General features: G+C 36.5%; 1 protein-coding gene across 4 annotated transcripts in view; it reads left to right on the top strand.

Moving 5' to 3' along the window:
- The window catches only part of TUSC3 (tumor suppressor candidate 3), a 262,371-nt gene extending 247,807 nt beyond the window's left edge, over positions 1–14,564 (top strand). For 2 of the 4 annotated variants that reach the window (XM_047855563.1, XM_047855560.1), the window contains 2 exons: positions 14–104; positions 11,167–14,564. In XM_047855563.1, the coding sequence (XP_047711519.1) occupies positions 14–104; positions 11,167–11,182 (107 nt within the window). In that variant the 3' untranslated portion in view covers positions 11,183–14,564. Of the gene's footprint in view, positions 1–13; positions 105–4,453; positions 4,515–11,166 lie in introns of all 4 variants that reach the window. The other 2 variants (XM_047855561.1, XM_047855564.1) reach the window with 2 other exon arrangements.
- Positions 14,565–14,855: the final 291 nt, after the last annotated feature.

Genomic DNA, 14,855 nt, shown 5'->3' with positions numbered 1-14,855 from the left:
TGTCTCTTTCTAGTAATTTGCCTAGTGGGATTAGGCCTGGTGGTCTTCTTCTTCAGTTTTCTACTTTCAATATTTCGTTCCAAATACCATGGCTATCCTTACAGGTAATATCATTATATTAATGTGTGTGTTTGTGTTTTTAACTAATAAACAGAATTTCCATGGGTAATACATATTTAAAGGCTAACATAAAGTAGCTAACTCATTTGCCAAGTGACTTTAAACACAGTTAAGCAAGTTTTTGAGCACCTACCATGTGTTCAGCTTAGACTTTGCAGAGGAGTTATTAGGCACAGGCCCTGTTCCCAGGCAGGGTATAGTTTCATTTTAGAGATACGTATTACATATGTATTATATATGTACATGTAATAAAATGGGTTTAGCTTTGTGGAATTCATCAGAATTTCTCTCTCTTGTTTTGTCTGTCCATCTGATCATTCACATGCAGATTCTGTGGCTTCCTCAGGTTCATATAGGATACATGTTTCCTTCATTTTATTTCCAGCATCTCTCAAAGCTAACAAAATACAGTGTAGGAAAGCAGTACGAACCCGAAAAGATACTAATTTTATGTTTGACAGGTGTTATTCCTTTATTAGTCTAGCACATGGATTTATGCTACAGTTACCTTAGTTGTGGTGGATCCTGCTTTGGGTTTTGTTTTTATTGCACTGCATCGTTTTCCTTTTGAATAAGCTTTTATTTTTTTCTCAGAAATTTTAATCAGCTCTCTTGTGAATGATCATGGTAATAAGCAGATGATACACATCACAAGAGCAAGTTTTGCTAAAAGGACTGCAGAGATTACATGCCAAAGATTTGGACAAATCCTGAGCTAAATCCTAAAAACCTGACAGTCCAGGGGAAAAATATCTATTTGTACAACTAGTTCACTGGAGGAAAAAATAAAGGTGATAGCAGAAGCAAGAGTGACAGAGGTAATAAATGAAAGAATGAAAGAGAGAAATAATCCTAAGAAGAGTAGAAATGTAAGATGTTGATAAGGAAGTAAAAGAAATTTCCTCCCACTGAACTGTTGTGTGTGAGAAGCTTGGTCAGTTATGAACATAACATAGCACCACGCTCTCAAACGGCTTCCATTCCCAGAAGGGTGTGTCTGTGGCACAAGCATTGTAGTACTTGATTTAAAAGAAAAAAAAATCACCTTGCTCTTCTCCACAAAAGCAGTTTGTAAGGAACGAGAGAATGAGATATAGGACACCATCATCAGAGGAAAAGGAAAACATGCGCAACATTCCCGAAGGCATGTGCTGGTCTGAGAACTTACGGAAAGACATTCGTGGCTATCCGTCTTCACAGAGAGTGAGGCCCTGCGTTTAACCCTGAGGACCAAGGGCTAACTTAATGTACTCATTTGTGGCAGACATACACTGAAGTGGGCTTGCAAAAGAATAGAAGAATGAGTTCTCATCCAAGACCAGATCCTTGACTTTGAGATGAACTGCAAGGACAAGTACACTTTTTTCCTTTAAAACGAATGAAAAAAACTGCCCACTGCTTGCCTACCGCGGATAATACCTGTCCTGTGGATAAAACTGTTAAGCGCTCCCTTCGTGAAAATGCACGTTTGAACACAACAGCATACACTAATTTAAAAATCACCTTTAGCCAGGGACGTCAGGTCTAGCTCTCCCTTTTAATTACAATGTCTGAGAATTATAACTTTTGTATCCAAAAAATACCACTGATAGTTTAGAGGTAATTCTGAACACAGTTCTGAATTTTTATTAGTTCCTCATAATTTTGAATTCTGTTTAATCTACAGTCTTTCATTTCTTCTGTATGTAGTCATCTTTATGTGTTTTATTTCTGTTTTGACTTCGATGTTAAACGTCACAAAATCTTAAACCCTGACACCATGATATTTTCTCAGTACTTCACGCTGTTATTTTTGTTGATCTTTCTAACTTTTGAAGGGGATAGGATCTGCATGAAATATTTATCCTGTTTCCTTCAATCTGTCCCACATTTTAGTCTTAGGGGTTTTTTTGTTGTTGTTTTTCTACAGTATCCGTAGGTTTCACACCATCACTAACTCTCCTAGGTTCTCTGTTAGGTTTCAGTAAGCAAACTTCCTGGATTTAAATTCCTGATCTGTTACTGGATGTGTGACCTTGGACAAGTTACTGGACTCTTCTGAACACTGGTTTTCTCATTTGTAAATGGAAAAAAAATTTACATGCTTCATAAGACCCTTGTCAGGATTACATGAGAGAATGCATGTAGATTACTTAACACATTACCGAATACATGGTAAATTCCACATATTAATTACTCAATAACTGTAAGTTGCTAATTATCAGTATTAATTATTCAATAACTAAGTTGCTAATTATCATCATTAATTCAGATGTAAATATTTCAAACTCATTTGTATTTAATCTCCTTTCCTAAGCAGGATTTTCTTTACACTGAAGATTAAGTAACTGTTTTATATTTGCATGATTCAGTTGAGTGAAGAACAGATTTTCCCTGAACCTTTTGATGAACTTAATTGGACTCCTGAGTCCCTTGAAACTACCAGTGAAATATCAAGATTATTAAGAATTTGGTCTGATTACCATCTGAGCCATGGTTCAGAAAGGAAATTTTATTCCAGAAGTAGCAGTGAATTCCTTTTGTATATTAAATAAAGATTAACTTTAGGCTTGTCCCATCTTCAAAGAAAAGCAAAGAGCTAGTAGTGATACACGATAGTCTTCAGTAATGGATAATTTCCCATTATTTTTCAGGGACACACTTTGACCTACAAAAAATCAAAAAATTTCCATAAAAGTACTTATGACCCGTGTCTCTCGTTTGGTAAAAAACTAAAATGAACCATTCTCTGTTAATTACCACTTCGCTTCCTGTTTATAAAACTCTTTAGAGAGAGAGAGTGGCAGAATGGACAGATAATATTTACAGTCAGAAGAGTGGAGTTCAAGTTTAATGTATATTACAGTGATTGAGAGCTCTAACTCTGCAGTCACACAGATCGGAGTTTGAATCTTAGACCCTCTCTTCACTAACTTTGAAACTTGGAGTTAGTCACATAAGTTCTTCGTCTTATTTTTCTTCATTTCTAAAATAGTGTTTTAGTTTCTTTATGGGGTTTGGAGACAGGCTCAGTTGTTAAGTTTGTGTCACGTTAACGTTAATGCTGTATCGTTTGCCAAGATACTTAACTCTGCTGAGCTTCTTTCTTCATTGGTAAACTTGGTAGAACACCTGTCTCAGAATGTTGTGGGGAAAAATTATATAATTCGTAGAGCCTGAAATGTAGGCTTCTCGATAAATATTGCTTCGCCTACGTCTTACCTTTACAATAACTTCAGCATTTTACCTCGTTACCTTTGTGTTCAGCATTTTACTTCATTACATTTTTCACTAAGTATTCATACAGAACTGTTTCATGTATTCAAGTCATTTTCATTCTGTAATACTGTATGGTATTATAGAGAGAAGTCCTTGAAAATACCTTTTTTGTATCTCCAAAGTGCTGTGCACATAGTAGGTGCTCTTCATATTAGTTGAAGGTTGAACTCAAAAACATTTTTTTTTTATTCATCATCTAAATGCAATAGGAACCGTTAAGATAGAAAACTAGTGGGGAATAAAGGGTACTGGTTTGCCACATTGCACAACTCCAGAAGATGGAATTCACATCAAATGACACCCCATGGAGTTGTCAGTGTATTCCACACACCTAAAGGGATGTGTGGTGTGTTGAAAGATAATTATTTCAGAAACCAGAGCTATAAAGATACTTATTGCAAACTCAGATTGATTCTTAGCTGGCTGACATCAAATATTAAAAATCTATTATTAAAATTGCGTATAATGGACATAGAAACTATCTTCTATTGTTTTTTTTTAAAAAAATACTTGTATTTCCTGATGTCCTTGGCTATTTTGAGAGATAATGAGTAACAAAAAATGGATTTACCTTCAGTAATGGAAAATACACAAATAGCTGGAAATCAGAGCTATTCATATGAATTTTGAGAAAAGTATGATACTGAATAAGTACAGCAGGGCCAAAAAATCCCAGGGTACAGTATTATAGCAGTATCACATTAATTTCTATATCTTACATGTGGATCTTTCATCTGTAGAGACCATATTAAATATAGCCTTGAGCCATACAGATATAAAAATAATATCAAAATGGTGTGGTGATCAGCCCATAATACATGTAACTGCTAAGAATTTCACTGGGATTGTCTTTCTCCTGCTGGCTTCCAGCTTTGAAGAATGACATAAGTGACCAAAGATGTAGAGAGGATTCAGGGAAGAGCTGGAATGCTCTAAAGGCACCATTGTCTGGCCCTTCTCTTGTATAGATAAGGAATACAGTGCTAAATCTTGTAATAATACTGTGCAAATGGAAATTGAATCTTAAGGACTATTTTTTCCATATTGTTGTATTTCATTGTGGTGTATTGGAAAGTGATCTGGACTGAGTGAGAAGATATGATTTGGACCATGGCACTTTAAAACTGTAACCTCAGGCAAGTCTTTTAATCTTCTCTGAGCCTCAGTTTTCCTCATCTTTCAAATAAAGGCCATAATATTTATCTCATGAGTAAGACAAGTTGTAGCAAACTATCGTTTTAACTGTGAGACCCCACATTCCAGTCGTGGGCTACTGTGCTTAGCGGCTTTACAGACAAGCCCTCAGATACAAATCTCAAGCAATAGACTCTGACCCATGGAATTAACCATCTGACAAGCAGTATATTTTTAAAATACTCCTATATGTGCATACGCACTCCACTCCAAACAAAATGTAATATCATTTAGTTACCTGTGTTTTATTACTTTAAGGAGGAAAGCAGAACCAAAACAAATGACAGAAATATACTGAACTCTGCCTAGGAAAGATGTAGTCTCAGCCCTTTTTCCACTAATGAAAATGTCAAGATAATAAAATAAAATACAAGTCTCTGAAATATGTACTAAGATTTTTTAATTTTTTAATGTTTATTTATTTTCAATAAAGAGTGTGTGTGTGAGCAGGGAAGGGTCAGAGAGAGGGGGACACACAGAATCCAAAACAGGCTCCAGGCTCTGAGCTGTCAGCACAGAACCCAACACGGGACTCAAACTCACAAATCCTAAGATCATGACCTGAGCTGAAGTTGGATGCTCAACCGACTGAGCCACCCAGGCGCCCCTCTGTACTAAGATTTTTAATCAACATTTGGTAATTTCAGCAATAAATACTAGGAACCTCTACATAAGGCCAAAATAATTTTTGTAGAAATTTGTTTTGTTCCTTGACGTTTTGTACTGCACATTCCAAGCCCTTCAACCTCAGAACACATAGTCTGAGCAGACATACACACACACAGCTCTTGAGGGTCAGTTCCGTCTTGAAAGTGCAACTTTCTCCACCATCCAGCAACCCACTGAAAACCGGAAAAGCATAGGGAGCTCCCATGGCCTAGAAGACTTTGTGCTTCTTCACCTTTCCCCCAACCTCAGTCCACACAACTAGCTTTATGTTTTACCCCAGAAATAGTATCCACATTCCTGATCATGTCTAATCATTAATAATCATGTTAGACAAACTGTTACTAAGTTTCTCTGTGTTCAGGCCGTGTAGAGAAGTGGCCTTGGCAGTAGATTTGACCCCTGGTGCCCTGTGCGACCATAGATATAGAAAGGTTTCCATACTCAAAGATCTCTTCCCTTCTAATAAAGTCCTGAATTTCCTTAGGCCTTGTTTTAGATCGTTTCCTTCAGACTTGAAACTTTTTCTGGGTTCAGTAATTTATTATTACAAAGCAAAGAATCAGGTTAAAGAGGCCTAGCTAACAGCCATAATGTACTTCTCCCTTGCAGTCCCTTAGAACATTTAATATAGAGTAAAGGTTGGGGCGCCTGGGTGGCGCAGTCGGTTAAGCGTCCGACTTCAGCCAGGTCACGATCTCACGGTCCGTGAGTTCGAGCCCCGCGTCAGGCTCTGGGCTGATGGCTCAGAGCCTGGAGCCTGTTTCCGATTCTGTGTCTCCCTCTCTCTCTGCCCCTCCTCCGTTCATGCTCTGTCTCTCTCTGTCTCAAAAATAAATAAAAACATTGGAAAAAAAATTAAAAAAAAATAATATAGAGTAAAGGTTAAAAAAAATCTCAAGAATAGGAATCATTGAGTTCTACCAACTACAAGGCCAAACAGGAGTGAAAAATCAAGTAGTGGGCCATCCATGCTGTCTGGAAAGAAGCAAGGCTTTTCCTGTCTTCCATACTTTTTTTTTTTTTTTTTTTCAAAACCAAAATGAAGTGTGAGCAACTGCTGATTGAACACATGAATGATTTCTGTAAGACAGAGTGTCTTGTAATCAGGTCTCCCTGACCTAGTTTGAGAATAGGCAGTAAGTATAGTACAGAAGAAAATTGTGTCCACCCAAAGAGCTCAGAGAACTTAACAAGCTCCCAGTTGGACAGAATTCATTCATTTAAGAGCATTGTGTACATGCTGGTTTTTTTTAAACACCAACAAAAGACAGTTTAAGGTAAGTAAAAACAAAATGCACGCCACTGTTTCATCCCTATTTAAATATTTCACAGGAAGAAAAAAGGAATAAACATGCTGTGCATATAATCAGTGTCTCCAGAGACCAAAACCAGAGGTCTCTTCTCGTTCTACAACCCACATAATCATTCTAGCACTTTGGTTGACCAGCTCCTCTTTGAAACGTTTTACCTTGGATTTTGTAACACGATACTTTTACACCTTCCTTTTTCCTTCCCAATTATTTCCCACTTCCATATGCAAGTCAGATCCTGACCACCTTTCTCCTGAGATCTAGAACCAGACCTGAATACCACATTGCCACCTCACCCCCCACACGGCTAAAGGGCAGCCTCCTCTGTGCTCCAAACCTAATTTCTGCTCTTCTCCCCATTGTCCCTAAGACGATGTTCTTCTCACAGCCCTAGAGGAGTCACTCGTCTGGGCCTCCATCACTCTCTGTTCCCAGTGCTGCCCTCTTGATACACGTGGGCCTTTTTCAGACTATCCCCTAAGCTTATCTCCCAATGTATAGTCATTATCTTCCATAAGCAATCACTTCTTCTAGAGTAATACAGAATTAATTTAAGATATGCACAGATTATGTTGCTTTATCAAAATCCATTAATGGATAATAACAAGAAAGAGGGGAAAAGCTAATACATATTCCTTTACATGATCTAGATAAGCAAAAAGGAAAAAAAATATGAAATTTTTCATAATCAACACCTAGGTTATCAATGTCAATTCTTTGGCTTGTTTATCTTTTGAACCTAAGAAGGGATTATACCATACATATTTTATAAGCTACTTTATCCCTCTCATATACATCGTGAATAGATTTTAGTGCCATTAAGTATTCTACAATATGATTTTACTAGCGACATAATAACTCCATTGTATCCATCACCTTAAATTCTTTCAAGTTTGATTCCGTCTATGTCCTCTATTTCTTCTTATAACACACACACACAGCCTTCATCATACCCTATGACGTAGTAGTAGACGAGTCAGCACCTATTGCCTGTGACCACATCTGGCCGCCTGGCCATTTTTGTGTGCCACGTCAACTAGGAAGTGTGTTTACAGTTTTAAGTTAAGGGGGGGGGATATCTTGTGATATGTGAAAATTATTTAAAATTCAAATTTCAGTATCCGTCAAGAGTTTTATTAGTACACAGCCAGATTCATTTGTTTCTATATCGTCTATGGGCTGTATTTGCACTACAACAGCTTAGCTGAGTGGTTTCAACAGAGACTTCTAGCCCACAGTGTGTATTCACTTTCTGGGCCTTTTACAAAAAGTGTACAGACTCCTCATTTAGACATACTGAATACAACACAATGTTATTGTCATTCTTTGGCACATTTCTGCACTCAGCCCCTTTAGCCTGAGCCACTATCGCTTCATTTAACTTATTCTCAAAGTCAGAGTTTTGCCTTATATGCTTGTTTTTCAATTCCTCTAACACTTTGACTTGCCATCATATCAAGTATATCACTGTGCTATACTTAATTTTGTCTGGGTCTTACTTTCCTCTGGAAGAGAAATATAATGGCCATGACCTTTAGTCATTACATGTGTTACGACCACCCTTCTATACATGATATTCTCGTATGCGATAGGTGGTCAATAAGTCTTTGCAGAATACTGATTGAGATGGACAGTGTTTGGCCCAAATTTGAGAAAATAACTACCATTTTAAACAATGTTTCTCTAGAAAAACTTATTTTGAATTTCAGATAATAACCTTGCTACCAACTTTTGGAACCTTGGTTCTCAGCAAGTCAAGGACTACATTTTTATGTAAATAAAATGTGTGCTAGTGTGAGGGAGTAATTAGGAAAGAGCCGGACCTGGAAGGTGTTTTGAGATTTCCATCCCACCCCTTCTTTGTATACCCAGTCTCCTCTGCATCAGTGATGTGCTCTAAACAATAATCAAGTTACACAGACTAGAAGGGAATAGTTGCGCCCATTTAAGCTAGAAAAAGGGAGAGTTTCTGGGACCTAACTGTGCTGGTTCTACCCGGCTCTCTAATCCTCCTGTGTAGAACTCACCAGCCTGGCCTCCAACTTCTACTACTACTTGAGTTCGTTGACCGTACATACAGTCACTTCAAAGCCGGTCACAGTAGTCCGTGTCTGTCACACACGTGCCGACTACCATGAACTGTGAGGAAAACCATTCATGACAGGGTGGAGGAGAGTCTAGACAGAAGTTGCTGGTGGCACCCAAAGCAGCTGCTCCCTCTCTGAGGAAAGCAACCACAGCCCTGAAAAATACATTTCAAATAAGAGGAGGCTACTCTGGTTTGCTATTCAACAGTTTTCGTATTACACAAGTATTTAATACCTTTTTACAGTAAGCATTATTGGAAAGATAATATCCAAGCATTATTAGAAACATAAATATATGAGAACTGTTATGCCCTAAAATTACTAGACAGGTAAATGAAAAGAAAAAAAAAAATCGTGTCAGAACTTGATGTGTAAGACTGAGGGACAAGTCCCGAGTGGTGAAATCCATATGAAACATTCATACTGGAATATACGTTGGCTATTTAATATTAATATTCATGTTAATATTGAATGATTACCTAGAGAATAACAGTGTATCCTTCTCTAAGAAGCATTTTAAGCAAACAGTTTTGACAGGCTTCAAGCTGTCCAATGTCTTCAAACACTTGTAAACTTATAACGCTTTTTATGAAAAGGATTTTAACCATAAAAGAACAGGAAGTACTCCATTAAACTTATCCTTCATTGTAGAACAATAGTATCAGTTCAAGATAAAGTATATATTTGTCATTGCACAAAAGAATAAAAACAAAGGATTGTTTTAACAGCTTTTTAAAAGAAATAAGTATTTTAGTTTGGGAAAAATCCCTAGCATGAACCAATAATGTGGTAACTAAGGATTCTTAGTTTATTTTAATATTAAGAAGATACAGAGATCCTTTTATTTTGTAAATTTAACATCTAAAAATGATAGAATCTTTTTTGCTTTTCCAGCTCCCAAACGTTAGGAAGTTTAAGATGATCACAGGGGTCATACTACTACTGTTTTTGCTCTTACGGTAAAGTATTTTTAGCGGTGATAAAAGGTGATCTTTAGTGCACCACACCTTGAAATGTTCAGACCACGTTTAGAAAACAAAAACCAACACCCTACAAATCCTCAGTTTTGTTAAAGTTATAATTTTTTCAACTTTACATTTTAAATTGTTTATGATCAAGTTTTCTTTTTATCATTAACCCTCCTTCTTCAGTTAGCTTTAATCTTTAGGGGAAGCTTAAAATGCATGACGGAAAATGCCAGAGTTCCTCTCCAAAGGCCACATCCACGTGCATTGCCATCAGTGTTAAGGATTGTGTGGCCTGAACGGCAGCCGCTGCTGAATGCGCCGGGGACGTTTCCTGCGGACATTCTTGTTCTCAGAGGGGGTTAGCCTTGCGGTACCTCAGCCAGAACTTGCTAGTTTGAAAACAGAAGCAAGGTCTTGTTGCATCTAGGTATCAGCACATGATTTCCACCCTTTACTAATTCCTCAGAGACAGATATACAGAGTAATTGTTTTAGTTTGCATAGCATGTTTACTTTATAATTTACATTATATAACATTTTAAGTATTTACTGCAGATTTTATGTAAGGTTTTGTTTTTTTTAATAGTGTTTACTTTGAGCACATAGTGTCACTAGGTTTGTAAAGTACAAGCTCTAGAAAGAACTCTGGAGATCATCCAAGCAAACGTTCTTCTCACTAATGAGGAAACCGAGGTTCAGAAAGACCAAGAAATATATGACGAGGATATTATAAACATCCAAATATTAAACTCACTAAGCTTAGTTTTCCAGCTACGTGGCTTTTCAGCTACAGCAACCATTAACTTCATTTTTGTTTTAATGTTCAGTTAAAACGTGGTTTGTCTCTGGTTGTCCTCCAAAGTTGTGTTGTCAAGACAAAAAAACCACCACGTGTTAGAAGAAGGTACAAATCTCAAACAAAGTCAGTCAATGTTGTTTAAACTGACTTACCTTCTACAAGTTCTGTTTCTGTTCATAGATTAAAACTTTGCTCAGGGAAGTTAAAAACAGCGATCTTCTGCTTTCATTTCTGTATGGACAAGCATCCATTTGTGTTTCCTCAGAATCTGATGACACGATTTACATGTACATTCTTTTTGGTTCAATATAATTCAGTTATATATTTCATTTAAAAGAGATCAAGTGTTCAGTTATTTTGTGTAAGTGAATGAATTGCGGATTCAAGAGAAAAAAGAATTTTGTTTTAATCCATCCACGGTTTTTATTCTAACTTTTACTTACATTGCCGGTTTAAATGCTGATTTAACTATGCTCTAACCAGCAATGAGAGCAGTTCATAGAAATAGGGTATTTTACGCAAACTTAAACACCACTAGTTCAAGTTCTTATCAGCATCTCTCCCACCCCTGCCTCTTCTCCCCACAAGCGTGACCCCATTTCAGGAACTAGTTCAGAGAAAATGCCCCGATAAGAAAGGAAAATGAGGTGAATTAATTATTATTATGACATTTTATATTACATTTACATGTAGTAATTTAGAATGAATAAAAAGCATATTGTGTTTCCTTATTTTCAGCATATAATTTTCTTTCTTTTTCAGCTTTTTAATTAAATGAAGCCAAGTGGGATTTGCATAAAGTGAATGTTTACCATGAAGATAAAGTGTTCCTGAGATATATTTTGAATTCTTGAGTTCATTTCCACATTGTGATAATCTAGCTTATTCTTGTGTAATTTTTTTTTAAATGTGAGTTTTCCTGGTAAATTTAAGTTATGGAAGTAGATGGTTCAATTTCATATTAGCACCGGAAAGAACAAAGGAGACATTGAAATGTTTTCGAGCATATTATAGTCAGCGTATGCCTTAGGACTGAAATAAATGACAATGTAATTATCAATTCATGTGTTAGAACCGTTCACTCATTAGTAAGGAAAACCACAATGTTAGTAAGAGGAAACTATGAAATATATGTTAAAGAATCCTTAAGGTTGTACAGAGATAAGGTGTATGCATGAAAATGTCACAGTGAAACTCTACTCTTTGTCACTTCAGTATAAAGGATACGTGTATGATTACAAATAATGTTTTGTTCTTATTAATCATAATTAGATAAAGAGGGAGCTGGATGAATAGTGCTTATAACTGGAAGCCTAACCTGGGAAGTGGAGGTTTTTTCCTAAGATACAAATTTTAAAGCAAACAGGACCAAATCAAGCTTGGAGGCATCAGATGAGGGAAGCCTCCCGCCCAAACTAGACATTAATTCCTCTCTGACTTTAGAGGTATCAGACGTCAGAGCAGTCCTCTCATTTCACTTCCGGGACGAGTTCTCAGAGCTGACTGGTTGCTGAAATGCTACCGTTTTAAAATTTAGATGCTAAGTTGAAACCCTCTTTAGTTTTAAATACATCTTCAGCTAGAGCACTGTGATAGACTCACTGAGAATTCTTTCTGTAGGGGTGGGGCGCAACGGGCTTCCCTAGCCTTCTCTGTTTTTCCCAAGACATGGAAACTTCCCAGCAGTGTGGATGAACCTGGAATCAGAGAAGTCTGGTTATGTACCTGCTGGGCCCCAGAGTTTGGGGGAATTAGTCATACTTTTTCTCTATCTTCCCTCTTTGGAAAGTGTAAAATGAAACCAAAATTAGACTATAAAAAAAGAAAAAATCCAGGAATCCAGACTTAGAACTACAAAACTAACCCAGTGTGGCCATTTTCCCTATGTTCCATGGTAAAAGTTTGCAATTACAACTTGGTTCCCTGAATCCAGATAGCTAGAGAGTGTAGTCATCCTGTGCATGGGTGACTCAGTGAAGCTTTCTGTTATGTTTGTATGTCCTCTTTTAATTTATAAAGCGCTTTGGTAGATTTTTTTTTTCTTTACAACAACCCTGTAAAGTAGACAGGAATATAAATTTTGTCTGACTTACAAAAGCACTAGAAGCTGAAAGCTGCAAAGAATAGAAAAACAGAGCCTGTAACCGGGCTTTCAAACTCTCAAACCTGAATTTTTATTTTCTGTGGTGCTAAACAGTTGAGAAACACAATCAGCTCAATCAACTTTCTTCTTTTTCTTTTTTAAGATTTTGTCATCTAATTTTCATTAAGATCCAAATAATAGACCATGGAGAACTTTGTTGGTTAGGAGTTTCAGGCACACAGTTTCAAACAGGGACCAGGTGTACATCCACTGAATTTACTTATTTTGTACCTTTATGAAATTAATAAAGAATGGGAAATATCAAAGCCTATAGGGGCATATGAAACTAAATTCCAGGGCAGTATGTATGCTAGCAGGAAGCTGTCTTGTCAAAACATGATATGCAGTGAAAATTGCATAGTAATTCAGAACTATATTCACCTTACTACATATTCCCAAATCTGTTATTAAAAAGCACATTAGGTCCCCTAGTTCCTGTTCAAAGATTGATAGGTTCAGTACTGAAATGTCACTTATGGAAAAGCATTAAATGATCATGATCATTTATTTAATGCCTATCCCTACGTAGCACTTGACATGTACATGTAACTCCATTGAGTATTTTTACAGTTTCTAAGATTCTTTGAGAAAAGACATGCAATTGAAGTTTGAGACCAGATTTTACATGTAAACATATCTTTATTATAATGACGTTGGTCTGTCCCCTTAAGGCTGATGATGTTATTAAACAACATCATCTAGTCTCTATAAAGCTTAACATAGTATTCAGTCGTGACCAAAGTCAGACAATGGCCCAGGTAAGGAGAACTTCCCTATCCCGGATTAGTAAAAGTTTTCTAGCCTATATTATGTAATTTCCTCTCAACATTAATTTTATGCCAACTATAAAGACAATTTTTTTTTTTTTTAGCATTTTATAGCTTACAAAGTTGTTGCTTTTTCTAGACTGTTGTTGCATTAGGGAAGTGATTCTAGAAGGAAATAAACTGCCTCAAGACAAGTTGTTACTGGAAAGTGCTATAGGCAAAAACTACAAAGAGTGGTTCAAATGGAGTTTGCTTTCAGAAGTTTGCATGTGGAAAACCACACATGTGATATAGGCTACCTTTACCTTTGCCAAACAATTCACATTGAAACGTTAATTTGTATCTACTATGCTATATCCTCCAGCGTCACTTTTCAACCCTATTTACTGTTTTGAAGACTCCCTTAAAAACTGGTATGTTTCACCGTCTCCAGTTAGAATAAAAAGAATGGCTTTCCTACTTAGAATAAAAAAATCTTAACGTACAGTTCCATCTAAAGGAGTTTAATTTCTAACATCTGATGAATAAAATGTTGCATTTTGCTCAGCTGACTGTTCCTTTCACAGATATTTCACATGAGTAAGCCTAGGAGTGTTGTGTGTATACTGTAATTTTCTTTTGCGTATACAGTAATATCCCTTGTCAATTAGCAATCCAACAAGCATGGTGATTTAGGGAGATTAGATCTTGTAACCATAGAGCTTGACAAGTACTCCCTTTCTTGCTATTAGGAGAACCTCCCTAAAGGTACGTGAACAGAGTAGTTATTTCTAAACAAGGCATATTATTTTGAGATCCAACACAGTAAACACTGCATTTTAAAAGTACTGGTAACAAAGGCAAACACATTAACTAGAGCATCTAGGAACAAAACAGTTGAGTGGACTTTAGGAGACAGTGTTCCTCAGAGCTCATTAACCATTCGGTTGAAAATATTAAAACAAGAGGTTTTTCATATTCTAGCAAGAAGCTGTACTGGGCCAAACCAATAATTTATCTAATAGAATTTTTCTAAGAGTGGGGAAAGGGGGACCATAGTAGTCACACTAAAATGGTACAAGTATGTTCATGTTAGCCTCTGAATTCCTTTGTTTAATTCATGACCGTATGTCATTTATGAATCTTTCCATACTCCTTTTGTTATCTACTTATGTCTGAAATATATATATGCTGTGTTTTTATCATATAACAGTCTTAAGTATATACAAAGTTTTAATAAAGTATCACATATTCGGACTATAATAGGAAAATCAGGTCACTTGTTGGTACGTGTAATTCCATTAAAAATGATGCATACATATAGGCAATGAAAATGGCAAGATGAAAAACTCTAAGAACTCATGCACTCCACAGAAACACTAGGAAAACTGACAGTGTCCCTCAATATTGCTTGAAGTCTGAAAGATAGTGAAAGGTTGACAGCAACCCTATGAATGCTTAAACAAAATATGACTGAAACTCAGATGGATAGTTTAATGGCATTTTAATCTTAGTCTCCCCAGTCAGCAGTGGTCTTAAAAATGGCAGCCTGTGTACCTGAC

This window comes from Prionailurus viverrinus, chromosome B1 (assembly GCF_022837055.1).
Source record: "Prionailurus viverrinus isolate Anna chromosome B1, UM_Priviv_1.0, whole genome shotgun sequence".
NCBI lineage: Eukaryota > Metazoa > Chordata > Mammalia > Carnivora > Felidae > Prionailurus > Prionailurus viverrinus.
The sequence above is the reverse complement of the archived record's forward strand: the minus strand, read 5'-3'. Positions and strand labels throughout refer to the sequence as shown.